Raw genomic sequence first — 19295 nt, forward strand, 5'->3', positions numbered from 1 at the left:
CCTAGGGAAGAGTGACAAAAGTACTAAGTATATTTGTCAAGACCATCTGGGAAGACAATATTGTGATTTATTTATCTGAGCCCCTGAGTAATCCAACATTTTGGTAGACTTGTAGCATGATTAGCAGTGTAACTAATAATTGTTTTCGTAAATACAGATTGTCGTGCTCTCAACATGATGTGTCTCTTGGATCATAACAATACCAACTCAGCTACAAGTCTTCTCCGAAGCGGAGCCGTTGTATTCATCCGTTTACTTAGTTTCAAAAAGCAGGAAGCCTGCAAAGGTAGAGAAGCGCTGGTGGTCCCCATGAAGGGCACCATTGCCCATTCTCAGCCAAACCTCATCCCCTTTGGCGAGCTTCAGCACTGCATGGTTGCTGGATGTATCCGATTTTCCCTTTGTCTCATAGCTGAAAAGAAAAAGAGGCACAAAGCTACTTACTCTTTATAGTACACAGCCAGCTTGTCATCAAAGTCTATCATCCCGTTCTCTTATGTGTTAGGTATAGTCATGTGATGGGTCCTCTAAAATGGCATGTGGGCAGAAATGGAAAATGCCACTTCTAAGGCTTGCCAATAAAATTCACAAACTCTCTTCGTTCTTCCTTCCCCATGACTGTCAGGAACATTAATGGAAATGACTAAAATGACCTTGGAAGCTGTATGTAAAAATCTGAGTGCTTATTTAAAGACTACTACGGACAGGACATCTTTCCCATCCCTGCCCCAATCTGGAACATCCACCTTAGATTCTCTACTCTGGACTGTTTGACTAGAAGTAAAGAATGTTCTGTGTTTGAGCCCTTATACTGAGTCTTTGTTAGAGCAGTCTAGCCTTCCCTAAATAATCTTGGATTTGTTACTAAAGGAGGTTGAGCTACCATAAGCCAAATTAAAATACGGTTCAGTGACTCATGGTCAGTCAGAGAGTGTGGAAAAAAATCTGAAAGCTGGAGAGCTGAAGATCTACTGTGGCCAAACATACAACAAGAAGACATAATGCCTGTACTGTAAGTAAGGGAATTACTAGAAAAATGACCTGAGGTGTTTTTACAAAAGATGACTCCAGAGAAGAACTGACAGGATTGAAATAATTAGAATCTAGAAAGCTGGGGACTAACAAGGTTGAAAGGCTGCCTTTCTACTCAGATCTGTTGTTTTAAAAGACTTCAGGGTAACCACCCCTACATTGAGAGTAAAGCAAAAAGATAAGTAGCACATGCCTGTTATCTCAGCAGTCTAGGAGGCTGAAGCAGGAGGAGTCCAAGTTCAAGCCCAACCTGAGCACTTTAGTGACTTGGCAGGTCCCTGTCTCAAAATAAAAGGGAGGGAGTGCTAGGGATGTATCTCAGTAGAAAGCCCCTTGGTTGAATCCCCAGTGTGTGTGTGTGTGTGTGTGTGTGTGTGTGTGTGTGTGTGTATGGGGGAAGACTGGGTGGGATTGATTTACAAATGTCACTCGTAGCAATCAGAGCAAAAGCCTCCTAGGTTTCTGAGGAAATGGTACATTATTATGAAGGACCCAACCTGGACTAAAAATGACTTGGAACATTTGACTTAGACCTCAAATTTGAAACAGGAGAAAGTGGGGTGTAAGGAATCATGAGAAAGGCCACTCGCCTATTAGATATGGTTATGGATAAAAGCAAAAGAAGATTCTCCCAGAGAACAGAATCAGAGACAAAGAGAAACAACAGAGAGATTGCCTTGAAGAAAAGGACTGTTCATTCCCAAATCTACATTTTGAGCTTGATGTATGAATGCAGCTTGGGCTTCTCCCATGGGAGCAGAGATGGGGAGAGGTGTTTTTTAAGTGTAGAAAGAACTCAACAGATACTTGAAAGTCAGAGGGTCAGAGAAGGCAGGCTGCTATTCTCCATAAGGAGCTGCATGACACTTGCCTTTGCATTGGTTGTGGGGAATTGGGTATAATATGATTAAGTTCTCTGAATATAATGCCTGATGCATGAAAATACCATAAGCTTATTGTACTTTATTTCTTCTGACTCCAGGAGTGATGATAACCAGTAAGAATATATGTCAGTTTTATTGATGGCAGAGTTGCTTTTATCAGCTGTATCTCTCAAAATCCAGGAGGAAAACCCTCCTCCTGACCTCTGTGCTGTCCTTCTCTAGTCTTCCTGCCACGCTTCTTCCCAGCCTGGGCCCTTGCCCTGCATTGGTCAAGAGGGGTATAATTCTAGCATGCTTGAGCCACTGTATTCTGATCTCTTGCAGCAGTTTCACATATAATAACTCATCTTTTTCTGCTTTTGACATCTCAAATACATCTTCCCATCCAGACCAGGCTCCAGAAGAAAACAGCAATTGCAGGGAGAGTAGGGCTGTTATGTAGGGTTAGGTTAGAGAGCCGGGCCACTTTAAGAAGTAGAAAAGAAATAGCTTCTGCAACTCCGCAAGAGTCCGAGCAGACAGCCTGTGGTTTTAACACCTGCTTCTGTGCAGGCGACACTGTCGCTTTTAGTATAGGTTGCCATGTCTTTCCACATTCCCTAGTAGTGCACCAGACCAAGCCCCTAACAACAAGCCCAATATCTAACCAGTCCAGTGTCAACTCTTGGAGATGGTGAAGACTGGATCCTGTACCCCATAAAAGAAGATCATGCCCCAGATTCTCTGGTGACTCAGCTCTGCGTGCCCCCATTCCTCCCCGGAGTGGCTTTGTGTTGCTTTGTGCAATACCTGTAATAAAATTTTTGGCTTGCACTGGTCTTCTCTGACTCCTCTTCTTACATTGGAGAGAGACAAGCCCAGCAAAGGCGAATCGGGGGATCTCTAGACCACAGAGCCACCAGATTTAACAGTGATCACAAGTCATCAGGAATAACAGGGAAAATGTAACAAACAGCCACAAAGTTCTTCATGGACAACTCAGTGATGCAGGAAGGCAGGTTGTTGAAAGGCTTGTTGGGAGAGTAAACATAACCCGATTCCATGACACATGCACCGTGTCATGGAAATAATTCCCAAGGCCCCGTACATGAACTTCTTTTGGGTTCCCATACTGTGTGGAGGAACTGAAAGGACACAGACCATGAATGAAGAGCACACTACCATGGCTTTCCTCACTATAGTCTGCTTTGTGTTCCCCAGGGTGTACTTTTGTTTGGAGTTTTACTTTTTATATTTGCTCTCTCTTACTCAGCCCAAGTTTGCTCTGCAGAGCCAGTGTCTGCCTTACCCTTCACCTTTGATTTTTCAAATAAACTTTGCACCATTTTTGCTTGTCTCATTCAGTTCTTTGTTCAAAGTGCAAATAACCAGGAAACAAAGACACAAACACCCCCAAACCTAGTAATGTTTATTTGGCAAACTATCTCTAAAAGGAGACTACCTGATAACAATAACTCATTTAATTATGGGGAAGATAGCTCTGTGTATCTCTGCCACACCCTACACTAACATTAGAACAAAGTGCAATGTTTTACAGATAACTGTTCCAAAGGAGTCCAAGGGGCAGCTAGCATAAGTGTTAGACCAGCAGCACAGGCCAGGGGCCAGGACAAGGGCCAGGGAAAGGAAGGAACCTACTCCCCACTACCCATGCAGATGATGGTAGAGAAAGCTATCACCAGCACTGAGCCTCAGGCAAAGAGGGTAAGAGTGAAGAAAGCAGAAAAAAAAAGTAGGAAGGAGAGAAGTAAAAACTGAGTTAAGAAAGGAATCCAAGTGATTAGCTTGGGAAGTAATGCTAATAATAATCTCAAGGCCTCTAATCAACATGCTAATATGCAATTTCATCCAATTTATTTTGACCCACACACTCATAATCTCACATATACTGGTATATGAGGGCTTTAATTGAGCATAGGGGACACAGTTCTATTGATTCCTACGTGTTTCTCTGTCATTGGATTTTCTTTCCACAAATTATGGCAATATATGTGTAGATGAGACTTGTGATAGAAAAGACCACCCACCTGTACATACTGAAGACTGTATTTCCATTGTGCATAAGGTACACATACACTTCCTCAACATCTTCGTGCTTCATCATGCTGAAGGTGAAGAAATACACACCTGAAAAAGGCAGGAATTCATCCATGTTTATGTTAACATACTGTACACTGATGATCTGAAGATAACAGGCTTCACACTTCTTTTGTTGATATTCTACATAATATGTAGTTTCTTCATGGTCTTTATGTGCACAGGTGTCCATTTATCTGTTTACCTTCAACGTGCTTTAAAATTTTGAAACTTTTCACTATGTTACCAAGTCTTTTTTTATTTTTAAAATTAAAAAACTGACAAAACAATAATGAAGACAAAATCAAAACAACACAAAAACAACAGAAAATGATAAATGACCTCAAAACAAAACGATAGAAATTTACAATGGTTGCTAAATTACATACTGTTATCTTCAACAAAGTTGCTCAGTCCACTAGACATAAGAATGTAAGATTGATCAAACAATCGAAGAAGGTAATGAGTAAAAAAATAAATAAATGAATAAAACATTGGAAATGATGCAGAGCTTCACCATAGAAGATGGTAGGAGTTCAACAATGGTTCTTATACTGCATATTGTTTTCAGAGCAGTCATTCTGATTACCAAAGTCATGTGTGCAAAACTGGTCAAGAAAAATGAAAATTTTAAGCATTAACTGTTCCTCTCAATAAACCATAGACATCAGTAGTACACCTATTCCAGCTTCCTTATATATACATATAAATTTTGTTTTTCATTTCAAAATAACGAAAATAAATACATAAACAAAACAGCTTTAAGGGAAGGAATCTACCTTGTATTTTTTTTTTTTTTTTTTTTTTTTTTTTTTTTTGGTTTTTCTCTGGTACCGGGAACCGAACTCACGACGTTGCGCTTGCCAGGCAGGCGCTTTGCCACTGAGCTAAATCCCCAGCCCCCTACCTTGTATTAATTGTATTTCCGTTACTTGACCACTGACAGAGGCTCTACCATGGGACCCTCAATAATAAGACAAAGCCCTGTGGATAGGCACATGTTATTCTGTACTACTGTACTTAGCAAGTTTCAGCCAAAGATAAAGAAATACTGCCTTGCACGATAAATAAATATTGCATAATTCAAAAGAAATAATTCCACCATGCATGGGTGACATATGCACCTGGGAGGCTGAGCCAGGAGGATAGCGAGACTCTGTCTCAAAAAAAAGGAAAGAAAGAAAGTTCTAGTAATTTCTGTGTTCATTGTAAATCTGTGAACTTAAGTATAGTAAATAGCAAGATCCATCTTCAACACAGCAACACAATCATGTCACCAAAAGTCTGTGCATTACTTATTTTAAAAAGACTAACATATTTTAAGAGATGTATGTCTTCTTGTAAGAGCTTAAGGCTCTCAATGGAAAACAAGTTAACATGACTTAATACCCTCTGAATGCCAGCACAGAAATACTTTGACTGAATATCAATTCAACAGCAGACAGGCAAGCTAAAAGGAAAATTTTCTCAATTACAAATGATCTTGGATTTCAGAGTGCATTTTGGAAAGTTGAATGAATGTAAATCATCAAGCTCTTTTGATTTCCATGTTACAATTTAAAACTAATGAAAACTATAGAAAAGGAAAAGGAAAAAGCACTGGCAGTCTATATTTTTCCAAAGATGTGATCAAGTGAGAGAAAAACTATGTTGGTCCATCTGATTCTGACTCACACTGAACCAAATAAAAGTATGTTTTATGCTTTATTTAACTCCAGAAATGCATATTAAATGTGCTAGGAAATGGTATAATAGTTAGTCATGCCCATTTATATTCCTAGAAAGGAAAAGTAAAGTCAGAGGAAAAATAAAGTCAGATATAAAAGGATGTAAAGAATGTAATTTATATGTACGTTAAGGTTTTTATATTTTATAAGATTTCATATTACACACACACACACACACACACACACACACACACACAATTTTCCATGTCTCAACAAGATAAAGTTAGAATCAGAACGACAGGGAAATATATGTGTTTTCCTAAAAACATGATGAGAGCTATAAAAAATAGGTGTCAAAAACATTTCTAAGAGATCAGGCTAAGAAACCAGCTGGTGAACAAATTAAATCCCTAGAAGTGGAAATAGAGAGCTGAACAGTATACTCTACGTACACATGGCTTTCCTTGGCAAAAGAAGCTAATGAAATGACAGCCCATATTTTTGCATTATGGTTTCCAGGTCTTTGTGCTGGTGTAACTGTAAAACTCAGTCTTCATTATCTCATCACTGTCAATGTGGAAAAAATGTAATAGACATTCTACAGTCTCTGGATAAGGTTTATACAATAAACTACGGGCCTAATGATCCCTGTGGTGGGCAGATGGATGTCAAGACTAAAATACTGAATCCTTAGGTTGAAACTATAAAGACACTGAACTCAAGAGAACCACTCACTGAGTATTCTAGGCACTTATATAATCTGTGTCATAGATAATGTTTCCTCTCTCCCTTCCTCCCTTCCACTCTGTCTCCTTTCCATTCTTGTCTCACTTTCCTTACATTTTTCCTCCTTCCTTTTCTCCTTTACAATTTTTCCTCCCTTTCTCCCTCCTCCCCTTCTTCTCTCTTTCCTTTCTTCCTTCTCTTTCTCCTTTTCTCCTTCTCTTTGATTGCTGATTCAATTACTCATTTATTTTTACTTCTCACCTGATACAGGGGCCCCAAATCTGCCAGTCATGACATCAAAAAAGTTGCCAATGTTGGTCTCAACACTGCTGAAGATAATCCCACTGTTCTGATTGCTGAAGTGAGTTGCCAAAGAAGCCATAAATGCAATCTAAGGAAGAAGTTGATACTCAATTAATAGGTAATTTATCTTAAGGTGAAGTTCTTATACAAGTAAATTTATTGAGGCATTACTTGTAATGGAAAGATTGGAAGTAAGTTAAAACACAGGGAAAGAAAGAAAGAAATTATAGAAATTTCAAATATTTTCTAAGATTTTTATGTTATGCAGTCATTAAAATATCAATATATATCAACAATTCTGAGCATTGGTCTTCTAAAACACTTTTAGAAATATTAAAATTCTGTTGTCAAATAATACTGGGGAAATGAATGAAATGCTCAGGTTATAGTTATTAAATACATATTAGCATGTTAAAGCATCTGAGAAAACCCGCAGTGAAACAACTTTTTAATTTTGCTAATGCTACATTTAATTTTCCTCAAAAAATTCATTGAGATTTTAATTTTTTATAAAACAAATTCTTCTAATACACATGGAAATTATCTGATCTAAGTGTATATATACAAATATACACACGTATACAATGGTAAAATGTCTTTAATACTTTTGTTAATTAAATAGTAGGCAACACAAGGTCACTATGACTTGGTACTAGACTTTGTTATATGTATCTGGTATCTGGGTAGATGGAGTTATTTTGTGGGTAAATTGATAAAAATATCTGCAGGAATATCCACAAAATATGAACAGTGGGGCTCTGTAGAATTTTCATGTGTAATGTTTTCTTTTTTCATTACAACTATAATTTTCACATGAGCATGTATTAATTTTATATTCAGAAAAATATCAATTCTAAAACTATAGAATGGTATTTATTTATATGAAGAGATGTACAAGAAATATTGTCATTTGAGGAATAAAGTAACAAAATAATGCTTACTATATGTTCTTATGTTTAAAAGTGATTTGCATAAATCTGAAGAGTTATACAACTACATCCTAATAGTAGTCATCTCTGGACTTCTTTTTTGTACAGCTGCTTTCTAATTTTTTTTAAATGTAAAGATATTGTATGAATCATCTCTAAGAGGAAAAGAAGTTTGCCATTAACCAGGATATGAAAAATGTGGTTTAATGAAACTTGAAATCTATTTAAATATTGGAGAAGCAAAACTGTATGGGCATCATTTTACATGAAAAATATTTAACCCAGATTTAACAATTTTTCTTGGTGACCTAATTGCAAATTTATAAGTTTTATAGTGTTGTGAGCAAGAATTTTAATGAATACTTAAAAAAGAAGCAAAAAATTGACCTATGGGATAAAATACACAATTGTAACCTCATAAGTGGATTTCAAAACCTTTATGCCGAAATTAATCTGATCTGATCTGGAAAACTATGAATAAATGACTCTAAAATAAAATGTTCCCAAGGAAAAAGAGATAGCTATGCAAACAATGTAAACAAAAATTGAGCTACAAAATCTGATGGAAAAAATATGTTAATATCTGTGTATATGATTTAAAATATATAAATATAGCAAAATTAATAAAATATGACATTTAGCCATTGCATTTATATGCCTAAAAGGATAGATAGATAAGATAGATAGATTAGATAGATAGATAGATAGATAGATGATAGATAATTTGGCCAAAACCTTTCTAGTTTAACCTATCTTCTCATCAGAAAAACAAGAGATGAGTTTATATTTAAGGTCACTTTGTATTGTATTTGGACCTAATATGGAGGTGGATTTCAGCCTATAAATTTCTCTCTTCCCTAAAAATTATTTTAAAACTCTCTATTGCTATGGGATAGGCCTTATGCAAACATCCTTGGATTAAGACAAACTAAGACTCAGATTTACTAAAGATTGATGAGGTTTGAAGAAGAACTTAAGCCTTCTGACTCCTAATTCCTGGTAGTCCGGCAGATTTAGAGATCACCTATGGATGTGCACAGGACAATTTACCTGCAGCTCTGGTGGAATCCCTGGGTATCCCTTCTCTCCTTTGGGGCCATGCTGCCCCCGTTCCCCTCGAGGACCCAGGTCACCTTTGTCTCCTTTCTCACCTTTGGCCCCTTCATGGCCAGTGGCTCCATTATTTCCATTGTTTCCGTGGTTCCCTTAAATAACCAGACATCATCACATGAGAAAACCCAGTCACACTTACTTATCATCAGTTTTTAGACCACTACAGCCCCTTCCTTTAAAAAGATCCCAAATAATCATAAAAGGGGACTAATTCAAATCATTACAAAAGCAGCCAAGGGGCATTATCAAACTGGTGTGTTTTTTTAAACTGGGTTCTAGAAGAAGCTTAGATGTCCTAAGCCCCCAAAATCTGTTCTATAAAGCAAGGCTGGGGTAAAAAATGTGTGAAAGGCTGGTCATTGCATATCATTTAAAGCAGTGAAGATTAGAAACCACTAAAATATCCATTAATACTAAAAGGGCTAAATTATTACATGGCATATGATAGTAAATGCAAACAATACTGAAGAAATATAGTTAATGATACCGTGATAGCCATGGTATTTTAACATCAAAAATGTTACAAATAAATAGGGATGGCACAATATTATTTTTGTTTAAAACAATACGTGGGTATAAATGTCTACAGAAAAAAGGCTAGAAAAAAATTGCATGAAAATATTTTTTTCCCAAATGGATGAAACAAGTACTTTTGTATCATTCTATATATTTTTCTGACCCTCTAAAGTTTTCTACCAAGGATATGTATCATTTTTATAACTCAGCTAAAGTAAATTCATTAATTAAAAAGTCATAATAATTTGAAAGAGTTTGATAACAGTTTTAACATCTCACTTTCCCACAAAGAGACTATTTCTGTATCTCTTTCTTATTTTTATATTTGCTGAATTCCAGCCTTGTGCTTTTTATTTTGTGCACTGCTTATCAGGCATGATATCAGGCTTGCAATCTTTCCAGATAGATGAACTTTGTTTATAAGTTAGTGTGGTTAGGGACAAAGTCAATTTGTGATAGGAAGTATTTAACCAAGACCCACTGTTCTATAACCTCAGGGAAGAGGTTAAACCTGAGATGACTTCAGAAGAATTTTAATATCTCTAGCCCACATCACTGCCCCTGTGGGTGGCTACCCTTATTGGGCAATAACATAGGTCCCATGCCAATAATCATGATTTAAGTCTAACAAAGGACTTAGAAATTTGGATTCGCATGAGAAGCAATCCAAATGTATAAAAAGTTGAACCATTTTTGATAAATAGTAACTTCAGTGGGGATAAATCTGTGAAGAACAAGTAGATTTTAACCAAATATTGAAAGAGGTCCTATCTCTTGGGAATGACCTAAGGAGAAAATCAAGTAAACCCCTGATAGACTTGGGAGTTATGGGATAGAAAAGACTAGGCAAACCCTTTCTCAGCCAACCCAGTGCACTAGCCATTTCCCAGAAGGCCCCAAGCCTGAGACCAGAAGTATGCATATGGCTACACTGTGGGTCTAGAGAGACTCAATGTGGCTCTGAGCGTGTTCTATGCCTTTTGGTGGTGTTGGAGCTCAGCTATGTTTCCATGAACCCAAATGAGGTATGAAAAACAGCTGAGAGACCACTGAGAGGGTAGAGGGCTTAGCTGGACTTTGAATCACAAAAAAGGACCTACAATTCAGTAAATGACACCGTGAAGATGATTATAATCCAGCTTTCCTCTCTGCCTGCCTTTATTTCATAAATCTCCTGAAAGTTAGATATCATGTACTGCATGAAGCACACTGGCAGAAGTACTGGCTGCTTTGGGTTAGATAAGTGTCCCACAAGGGCCAAGTATGGTGCTGTGGGGAGGTGGTAGAAACTTTAAGAGTTGGGGGGTCCAGTGGGAGGTCATAGGTCACTGGGGGCAAAGCCCTGAAGGCAGCTGTGGGACCCTGGTATCTTCTGCTCCTTCACTTCCAGGCCACCGTGAGGTGAGTAGCTTTGCTTCCCACCATGATGTGTTGCTCCATGACAGGCTCTAATGGAATGAGACCATTCAATCATGGACTGGCATCTCCAAAACTATAAGCCAAAACAATCTTTTCTCTTTGAAAATTGATTATCTCAGGTACTTGCTATGGTAACAGAAAGCTGACTACTGAAGTGGCACTAAGAGTAAGTCCCAGGTAAGAGTTAGCAGTTCCCCTGGATGTGGTGGTACACACATATAATCCCAGCAGTTGGGAGGCTGAGGCAGGAGGATTGCCATGAGTTCGAGGCCAGCCTGGACTACAAAGTAAGTTCAAGGCCAGCCTGAACTGCTGAGTGAGACCCTGTCTCAAAAAGACAAAAAAAAAAAAAAAGTATTAATAGTTCTTGTCTTAATATTAGCAAAAATCCTCCCAACCTGAGTCAGATACCACATGGTGTTTGGAACCTTTTGGATTCTTTGAGTAGAGAATAAACATTACAGAATTTATAGTGTTCCTCCTGAACTGACCTAATAAATCCAAGTCTCCTGCTCAACTCTCTTTCTTCTTGGACTTCTGTGCATACCCTTTAGATCACACATAAATGATCACATATTAGGATTGCCCTTGACTCCTATTTTGGTTCTTTTTTTTTAATTTGGCTTTTCCTTTTCAGTTTTTATTTTAATTAGTACGTGTTTGCAGTACCTAATGATTACATTCCTTGTGGAGGGTTGGTACATGCACGTAACATGTCTCGATTCTTTTTTCATTTCCTTTCCCTCTCCTAGTTCCCTCCTACCTCTAACTCTTGATCCCTTCCCATTGAAAAAAGATATATTGCCCTACTGTCTGTTATCTATCATTTATTTTTGCTTTTTATTTATAGTTTGAGTTTCTCGTATAAGAGAAACTATGCAATATTTAAGCTTGTGTGTCTGATATTTTTCACATAACATTTTAGTCACAAGGTGCATCCATTTCTCTACAAATGACTCACTTTTATCCTTCTTTATGGCACAGTAGTACCCCACTATGTATAAATACATTTTCTTTATTCACTTATCTGTTGATGTGCATGTAAAATATTTCCAAGATTTGGCTATTATAAATAATGCTGCTATAAATGGGTATGCATGTTGTTATGGTTGATACATTGTGTCAACTTGGGGAGTCTAGAGGTTTGGCTAAGTGACTCAGCAGGAAGCCAGGGTGCTTACTTTGTATATATCCTGAGCCTGTGGAAGAGGAGCACATGGAGATTATGTGAGAGCTACACGCCCCTTAGGTGGGGGTAGCCTGTTTACAATGTAAGGCAGCGAAAGAAGCTGCTTGCTGCCATTCCTCCCTTTTGCTCTGGCTGCATTGCTGTTCGGCTGCTATTCCCCCCTTTGCTCTTGTTGCTTTGCTACCTTCTGCCTTGGAGCCAGCCAAGTATGGACTGAAACCTCCACAAACTGTAAGCTAAATAAACCTTTCCTTCCTTCATTTTGGGCGTTGGGTATTTTGTCTCAGCAACAAGAGGAAAGTAACCAAGACACATGTAGCACTCTACTATGAAATCTTTAAATCATTCAGAAAGGTACTTACAAGGAAATAGCTGGGTCAAACAGAATTTTAGTTTTTTGAAGACTTTCCATACTGCTTTCCATAGTGGTTGTATTAGTTTACATTCCTGCCAGCAGTGTCTGCAATTAGACTGGTCATATATGCTTACATCTCTACCATCCTTACCTGGAATACCTGGAGGGCCTGGAGGTCCAGGGGGTCCTTGATAGCCACGGAAGCTGTAGTCTCCATGACAGCATTTGCTGCAGTCAGGGGGCAGTCCTCCAGTTTGTGCAGACTTTAAAAAGATACAGAAGTTTAAAGGATAGGCACTTGTGGGCAATCAGGAAATTTTCTTTTCTTTCAGCCTTGACCTTTAAGTTTAACACCAGTCAATCCACAACTACATCAGAAAAGACATTTTGAATGTGGGCTGCGAGCACTGAAGGCTTGGGACTCAAGGCACAACTAAAATGAGTGGATGATCTGAGGGAAGACAACAGGAAGTCAGCAGAACAGTGTGAAAACGGGTCTGTGAGAAGTGGCAGTGTTTCTAGGAAGTACTTTCCTGCTGCTGCATAGGACAGCAAAGCCAGAAACTCCGTTGATGTGGCTCAGTGGTAGAGTGCTTGGCTTGTGCACAAGGCCTTAGGCTTGATCTCCAGCACCACCAAAAAAAAAAAAAAAACAAAACAAAAGAGCTCTTAGAAACTCTGAACTGTGGGCCAGGGATATAACTCAGTGACATAAGCACCTGCCTGGCGAGTGCAAGGACCTGAGTTCAATTCCCCGTAACAAAAACAAAAAAAAAAAAGAAACTCTGAATTGTAACACTGCCTTTGCAAATAACCATAGTGCACTTGTAGTGCCTTAGGAAATTAAGGAAATAAAGTACTCTTTAGACCAATACATTCACTCATCTATTAAAATTGAAAAATAGGAAATTATATGTAGTTATCATACACAACATATTATTTTAAAATTTGTATATGTTCTTGTGTATACTACTGCTAAATTAAGCAAATTACATATTCATAAAATATTTACATATTCATTACCTCACATTCTTTTTCTTGTGGTGTTTACACTGAAAATCTACTCTCTTAGCAATTTTAAAGAATATAAAGCATTGTTATTAACTGTGTGTCCAGTAGGTTTTTCATTATTTATATCTTGGAACAACTTTAACTTCTTTAAAAGTATTTAATATGATGCACTTCCCATAGTCTACTTCAAAATTTAAAGTGATCGTACTGCCATTTGAAACAATCTTTAATATACACTAAATTCAAACTCATTATGCTCAAATATGACACAACAAAAAATGCTTACTTATCCAAAGATACATTCTAAAATGTGTGTTTACTGTGAAGGAGCTAGCAATCTAGTGAAAGCTGATGAGAAGAAGAGTTAGAATTGCTTATGAAATGTGTACTCTCTTCTAACTTGGCAACTTATCTTTTAATTATGTCATGCGAAATACTTGTGGAAACATTCCTAGACACCAATTATGATTCAGTAATCTTTTGAAAACAGTATATTGTTGCTAAGGAATTAATTTTTAAAAGGAAGAGAAGGAGGGAGGGAAGGAAAACAGAGGGAAAAAGACAAGAAAGAAGGTAGGAAAGAAGGAAACAGGGAAAAATGTAAAAGTCCAGTTTTCTTCATTACTAGAAATCCAAGTAACAAGCTAGGTGAAAACTTCATGTTGCTGCACATGTAGACTTATTTGGTTTTTTTGAGCAAAAAGAAGGCTTATTCTTTGTGTTCTCTTTTCACTCAAGTTTTCCACAAAGCTATTTAGAGAAAAGCACAGAGTATCCTGTGGCCCAAGCAGTCTCCTGGCACAGCTCAGAATCCAAGAGGTGCAGGATCAGAGGCTACAGTTTGGAGCTAACTCCTCGTCTTGCCGTCATTCTACTAGACCAAGCCCAAGACAGATATAAAGTCTCCATGGGCTTGTTTTGTTTTGTTTTTGGTACCAGGAATCAAACTCAGGACCTTGCACTTGCCAGGCAGGTGCTTCTGCCACTGAGCTACATGCCCTCACCCTAGAGTCTTGAAAAGCTTTTTTATTTTTAATTTTAAAGAGGATTAAAAAACCAAAACAATAAAAACAATACAGAATTTCAAAATAAGGGGATAAGAAATTAACAATGGTTATTATATTGCGCATTATCTTCAAAGCAGTTGCTCAGATTACCAGATACAGGCATGCAAACTGATCAAACAATATAAGCACTAACTGTTCCTTTAAATGAACTACTAGAAATTGGTAGTACAATTATCTTAGCTATCTAGTGTGTGTGTATATATATATGTTTTTTTCCTTCCTTCTTTTCTCCTTTCCCCACCCCAGTTGTCACACTGGTCTAGGGAGAAAAAATCAACTAAAGCTACTGGTCTTAAGACAGGGATTTTGGAACACTTGAAAAGTAAAGACACACACCATGGCATCTCCCCACCCTTCCAAACCAAGACGCAATCTGAGAAGTATGTGTTCTGAAGTTTGTGGTAGGATTTTGCAGATGTGAAATACAGCATTACTCCCCAGAGCTCTGCCAATGATAAATCTGGAATCAAAGATAGAAGAAGAGGGAAAATCTTGAAGTGGAACTATTTGTGCATGACCAGAATAAAAACACTGAGATGCTTAAGAATGTAGGAACAAACACTGCACTGCAACCAGAATTCCCGTCCCAGTTCTACATGACCTTAGAAAAATCACTCTTCCCACTCATGGGTTTTCTTGTCTACTACACTAGAGGTGTGGGCAAGACAGGCATGAGTTTTCTTCCTAGTTGTAAGATGCAAACAAAGACACTTAAAGTTTTACCAAAATCTCAAAACTTTAGGAAGTTTTCTTTGATGTTCAGTGTCTAGGCACCAGGTGATGGAGTTGCTTGTTACCAGAACTAGCTAGAACTGAGAGTACATGAGCAAACTAACTTTGGGACACTTCAAGAGCATAAAGCTTCCAGCTGTGCAATGAGAGACTTCTGATTACTGCTAATTGGGCACCTCGGAGAACCCTCCTATGACTTTTATCACATGCTCCTTCCTGTGGCCTTCTCTTTCAAAGTTCAGTCAAATGGAACAGTGCTGGTGAGGCTTTTGATGGACTCAGAACAAGTTAGACAGGATGTGTTGATTCAGAAATTTTCTCTTTAACAAGGGACAAAATCCATAGGTGACATTGCTACTATTACGCTCTTAAATTTACCATCCCTTTTCCAAAATCTGGTAGAATTTGTACACTGAAGGATGTAAATGTGTACCATGAGAGGAAAGGGCTGTCTCTAAGACAAACTCCCTCCATTTTGCAGATGGAAGCCTGGAGGAGTTCTTCAGAAGTGAGTGCTACTATTAATGAGAAAGTCCAGAGTTCCTTCCCCAACCCAATGAAGAGGGAAGAGAAACAAAGAGAAGGGAAATTGGAAGAGGATAAATGAATGTCCGAGAAGGGCACAAGAGACTGAGAAATAAGGGTGACAAGAGGCGATGGGGAAGAAAATGGCACGGAAAGAGAGTATAGGTGTGCCCACTCCAAGTCCCTATCTACACTAGTCTATCATGAATTCTTTACCCACTTATTATTTCAAAATCTGATTGCCTCACCAACCTGTTGTGAAAAAACAAACAAAACTTTTTATAACAAAGTTTAAGGTCCTTTACCAGCTAGAAGAATCCTTCCCAGCCTGGCACTCAAATCATCTGATGTCTTTCTCCCATATCTCGGGAACTCCAGACACAGCCCCCTCATCACAGGCTCTCTCAAACCTCTTTGCTATGTCTGCGTGAATAGCCTTTCTTTCTGTCTCATCTTTTAAGATCTAACTCAGGCACCAGCACTACTTTATTTCTCAATTACCTTTTGTGTATGCATTGATCATGCTTATCACATAGAATGTAATCAAACTTAATCAATTAAATTAACAAAATATCCCCACTAGAGTCCTTTCAGATGACTTGGAGACAAAATCTCAGGTATGTTTACATTCTCGGGCCCCATCCTAAAGCTTGGCTCAATGTAGAAGCCCAAGTAACGGCTGGGAGGGGGATGGATGAAGAAAAAGTAGAATTAAGATGAAAGAAGAAGAGAGAAAGTAGTGAAAGAAAAAAGAACATATAATAATCCTAAAGTCAGTTTGCTGACATCCATTGGCAGAGGAGCTGTATAGAAAACTTTCAGAATATCAGAGACCCTAAATTTCCTTAACAGGCTTATTTCAAGAACTCAGGACTAGAAGGTGGGGGGAAGTATAAATATAACTTGGGTTTCCTGCTGGGTATTTGTGCCCAGGAAATAATGAATAATGATGCCGATGACTGCGTTCTACTGCCTCTCGGGGCCCACACTGTTATGTCTGGGAAGAATGACACCTTCCATGGGATGAAAAGCCTAGATCAAGACTTGGTCAAAAGTCAAAGTGCTTTGGTCACTCAGGAAAACACAAATTAGCATTAATCATTCCTCAACCAAAAGACTGTTAGATAAAAGTCTGATCTCTGAAAGAGACATTCCATTTAAATATTTTCATTTCTCCTGTGGCTTCTTAAAGAAGCAACTTCCCCTTGACATAACCCCACAGAGAAATTTGGGAAAATGCATTGTCTGGTCCAGTTAGAAGTCACAGATTAGTTCCAGATTCACTCCAGAGTCTGTGTGTGCTCCTGGTCTGCATATATAACCAGATAGTAAACCCAAGCATCTCAATCTGTGGTAAGAGGGGTTTAGACTTCAACCATATGAACAATTTCTGGGCCTATTTAATGCATAAAAGCCATTAGTTCTTGTAGTAACGGCTACTGGTACAAAGATCATACAATTAAAAGTAACTCTACATGCTTAGCATGTAAGTCAAAATCTGTTATTCCTATTTTCAGTGTTTTCAATTAAATTGAGCTTTTCCAATTTGTAATTTGCTACACCAAAATTTCAACTCCCATACCAGCCTCAAAGAGTTAAAGAAATTTCCTTCGATGCTGAGCTTGTGCCTGGAGAAATAAGCCCTCTCTAATGATCAGGCTTCAAGTGATAGTATATAGTTTGAATTTTAAATGTGTAGTCTTTTGCGGGGGTTAAACTCTTTGATTCTTTTTTAAAAGGATGCACACAGAGGCGTAGCAAACCTAGAATACTATAAATCAAATAAACAAGACTGGCATGAGTCAGAGTAAACTCACAAATCAAAGTGAAAGCCTTTGGCAGTTTTGGCAAATTCAAAGAGCAGCCTCTCCCTGTTGAGAAGGATGAAGACAGTCTGCTTTAGGATTAGCAAATGATTATCTGTAGTGATACATTTATCTGCATTGGTTAGCAATCTTTTTGCTCCAACAGGGCAGAAAAGAAATCAAGACCCAGCACAACAAATAATTGGCTGCCCAGGTTCCCCTCTTAATGGGGCAATCTCTGGCCATTCTACCTCAGTATATCGTTGTCAGAAACTAGCAGTCACCTTTCTAGCCCAGAGCAACCCACAAGCACCTTAGCAAACTGCTGTCAAGTCCTGATTCTAAGAATCTTAGCCCAAACAATAACAACAGCAACAAAAACAACAGCAACAGTCATTCAGCTTTTATAAAAATCCTTAGAAGAGAATTCAGAGTACCTGGCCCCAGAACGGGGTGATCTGGGCTAGATCATCCACCTCTGGGTGCGGTAGCTCATCGGGTCTCAGAGTTTTAAGGTCTGTAGAAGTGTTATTATCCACAGTCCCAGTTTTAGAATGGCTCCGCTCTCTCACTCTCTCCCTCCTGGAGCCGCTACGGCCAGTCTGCTGGTGGCTCTGCACTATTCTTGCCACCACTTTATTAGCTCTTCCGCTCACCTCCATGTATTCATCTTGACACTGGCAAAATGGGAGAAAAAACAAAGCCAGTAGTTGCCAACAGATGAGCTGCCTCCCAAGCATGATCTTCAACAGAGCCACAGAGCCTCCTTGGGAAGATGGTGGGGGCTCCAGGCACCGTGGTCTTCTCAGGCAAATGCCAGGGCTGAAGATGAGAACTGCAGACGGGCTGGGTGGTTTTATACTTTGGTGTGTAATAAATAAGGCTGCAGGCACGCCAGAGTGACAGCAGCCCTCCTCCCCAGGCAGAACAGCCCCCATTCATCACTTTCCCACACTACAGGCAAGACGGATTTGTGTGCACCGCTCCAAGTTGGGGGGGTTCATAAAGGTCACACTTTGGCACATTTTTGTTGGAGTGTGAAGAAAACATACACAACCCACTGGAAACAGAGAGCGTATGTCCAGTGGTTTGCTTTCATGATTAGACATGGAAAGGCTGTGCATTCGTGGTCTAAAATGCCTTTTGGAAAAACCTACCCCTGCGCTTGCCAGGAAATTCATGCTTAACTACATCAATTCCATCTGAAACGCAGCAGAAACCCATTTGGGTCAATCCAGAGAGCTCTTGTCCTCTAGATGCACAGATAGCATTCCCCACTTTCACCCACTGAAAACAACTTCCAGATACCCAGTACCAGAAGGCAAATTGTTGGCAATAAACACTGAGACAAATTCTGGTGCAGAGTTTCTGGATTTAACTAAGGAATTTCCCCATTCTAGGTTTTATTTCCTTTTCCTTTGAGTTTACAAAAGTCAAAGTGAGTTCAAATTTAATCAACTCCTTCTTGCCAATTGGAGATATCATTGCTTTGTGTTGAAAGCACTCACTGATATTCTTCCTTTTGATATGTTCTTGATCAAAATCAAACGAACAGAAAGTGTTAGACCAAAGACACTATTCCAAACAGGTCAGGGTCCAGAGAATTATTATTTCTTGTATTTTAGTTTGTGTACTTTTATTAAGTCTGCCAAAGAGCAAGTAGACAGTCCTAATCTCCTTGTAATAAAAACATAAGAAGATTTGTACAGCATTGTCATTAAAAATTGACTATTTACATATCACTTCATTTCATTATTACTCACTCACTCACTTAACAAAAAGTTGTTGGGAATCTTCCAGAAGTACTGCAGAGACCCTGGGGCCTTAAATAGGATGAGGGGCGAGTATCTGATACTAGGTAGACAAGGGTGGCACTGGAAGAAAACCAAGGCTTGGAGAAGCCAGGGCTGCTCATGAAGAGAGCAGCTGGAAAGAGTGACGACAAA

General features: G+C 38.6%; 1 protein-coding gene across 2 annotated transcripts; it reads right to left on the minus strand.

The window, feature by feature from the left end:
- Positions 1 to 241: 241 nt before the first annotated feature.
- Positions 242 to 18162, minus strand: C1qtnf3 (C1q and tumor necrosis factor related protein 3). Of its 2 annotated transcripts, none has more exons than XM_005386169.2 (6): positions 18006 to 18162; positions 12361 to 12472; positions 8668 to 8822; positions 6647 to 6776; positions 3944 to 4043; positions 242 to 412 (listed from the first exon to the last, which is right to left on the minus strand). In XM_005386169.2, exons 1-6 carry the CDS (start codon positions 18087 to 18089, stop codon positions 253 to 255), a joined length of 741 nt encoding a protein of 246 aa, XP_005386226.1. In that variant the 5' UTR covers positions 18090 to 18162; the 3' UTR covers positions 242 to 252. The 2 variants fall into 2 exon arrangements, with proteins under 2 accessions (XP_005386226.1, XP_005386225.1); XM_005386168.2 differs by having other exon boundaries at positions 17787 to 18162.
- Positions 18163 to 19295: the final 1133 nt, after the last annotated feature.

The sequence above is a fragment of the Chinchilla lanigera genome, unplaced genomic scaffold, assembly GCF_000276665.1.
Source record: "Chinchilla lanigera isolate Chin_1 unplaced genomic scaffold, ChiLan1.0 scaffold00025, whole genome shotgun sequence".
Taxonomy (NCBI): Eukaryota; Metazoa; Chordata; class Mammalia; order Rodentia; family Chinchillidae; genus Chinchilla; species Chinchilla lanigera.